This window comes from Chaetura pelagica, unplaced genomic scaffold, assembly GCF_000747805.2.
Source record: "Chaetura pelagica isolate M959 unplaced genomic scaffold, ChaPel_1.0 scaffold757, whole genome shotgun sequence".
Lineage (NCBI taxonomy): Eukaryota > Metazoa > Chordata > Aves > Apodiformes > Apodidae > Chaetura > Chaetura pelagica.
In genome coordinates, this window is record NW_009970727.1 from 157,626 (window position 1) to 159,071 (window position 1,446).

Sequence of the window (1,446 nt, forward strand, 5' to 3'; positions counted from 1 at the left end):
CCTCCCCCCGGCGGCTGCTCTGAGGCAGGTGAAGAAGATCCCCTGCAGAACTACATGAACTCGGAGAAAACCGCCCTGCACAGGGGCCACGGCCGGCGGCGCGGGGGATTCTTGTCCAAACCCCGGCGCGGCTGCGTCCCCAACGTCTTCAGCTTCGACTTCCCCCGGCCCTGCCCGGACCAGCCCCGGCAACTCAACTACATCCAGGTGGAACTGGAGGCTGAGCCACTCAAGGGACACCAGAACCCACCTGTCCCCCGTGTCCCACCTCCTGCCACCCACGAAACCCGCCGGACGGACTCCTACGCCGTCATTGACCTCAAAAAGACAGCGGCCATGTCCAGCCTGCAGAGGGCCCTGCCCAGGGATGATGGGACCTCGCGGAAGACTCGACACAACAGCACTGACCTGCCTCTGTGAGGGAGCCCCGAGCTGTGGCTTCCCTGCCTGCCCTTCATCGTGTCACCCGCTGTCCCCTCCGTTGGCCGTTGCCTCCTGCTTCCCCCCTTGCCCCACGTCCCGGGGTGCTCCTGCAGCTGATCTTCAGGCTAGTCCGTCTGTCCGTCCTCCCCGCTGCGTCTCTCCTGTGTTGTTAGTTTTCAGAGCCTTGTGGGATGTTTGATGATGCTGTTGGAAGGTTAAATTTCTGGTAAAAAGGGCAAGAGGTGCCAGTGAGGGTGGGGGTGAGGCCTCCAGTGGGGTTTGCTCTCCTGGCTGCCTGGCAGTGCCCAGGCTGGGCTGCAGGGGCAGGGCAGGAGCGTGGGGCAGGGCAGAATTGTGAGGCAGGCCTCTTTCCAGAAGCCAGTTGCTTCAGGAGCTCCACTAAAAACCAGGCTGGTTTCCTGTGGATTTTCATGCCTTGTGCCTCCAGGTGAGCTCTGCAGCTGGACCACTCCAAAATGGAGTTTTGCTTTCTGGTTTTGCTGGTGATGTGGGAGCTCGTGTTGTGGCCTTTTCCCCCCCCTTGACTCACTCCCTTCTCCCCTCTCTGCTGTTACCTGTTTTCTTGAACTGCGTGGAAGCCTTTTATACTTGTGCCCTTTTCTCAGATTCAGTTTAAATTGGGCAACTCCAGAGATGCCTAGAGGAGGGCAGGGAGCTGTGGGCTCACACTGTGATCACAAACCTGATTTCCTGAAGAGGCCTTGCTTTAAAAAGAGGAGGGGGAAACCACAGCTAAGAGAGAGATTTGAGGTTTGGTATAGAAACCTTCAGTTGTCCCATACCCTGCTCTTATTTTTAAGGGTTTTGGGTTGTTTTTTTTTTGTTTTGGTGTTCAGAAGTGTTCTTGATTTATTTATTGGTTTACTTATTTATTTATGAAATGTTCTTTTGCATCCCAGTGCTAATTGCCAAAACTGGTGCCAATAGGAAACGTGTGCTCACTGTGGCTCTCTCCTTCTGTCTGGGGAACAGATCTCAGAAGAGGTTGGTGGCTTCACTGAG

At 55.7% G+C, this 1,446-nt stretch overlaps 1 protein-coding gene across 1 annotated transcript in view; it reads left to right on the top strand.

Annotated features, from left to right (window-relative positions):
• FRS3 (fibroblast growth factor receptor substrate 3) overlaps positions 1 to 420 on the top strand; it is a 5,554-nt gene extending 5,134 nt beyond the window's left edge. The window contains exon 6 of the mRNA XM_010007107.1: positions 6 to 420. Coding sequence (XP_010005409.1) covers positions 6 to 420 — 415 coding nt within the window. The remainder of the gene's footprint in view (positions 1 to 5) is intronic.
• Positions 421 to 1,446: the final 1,026 nt, after the last annotated feature.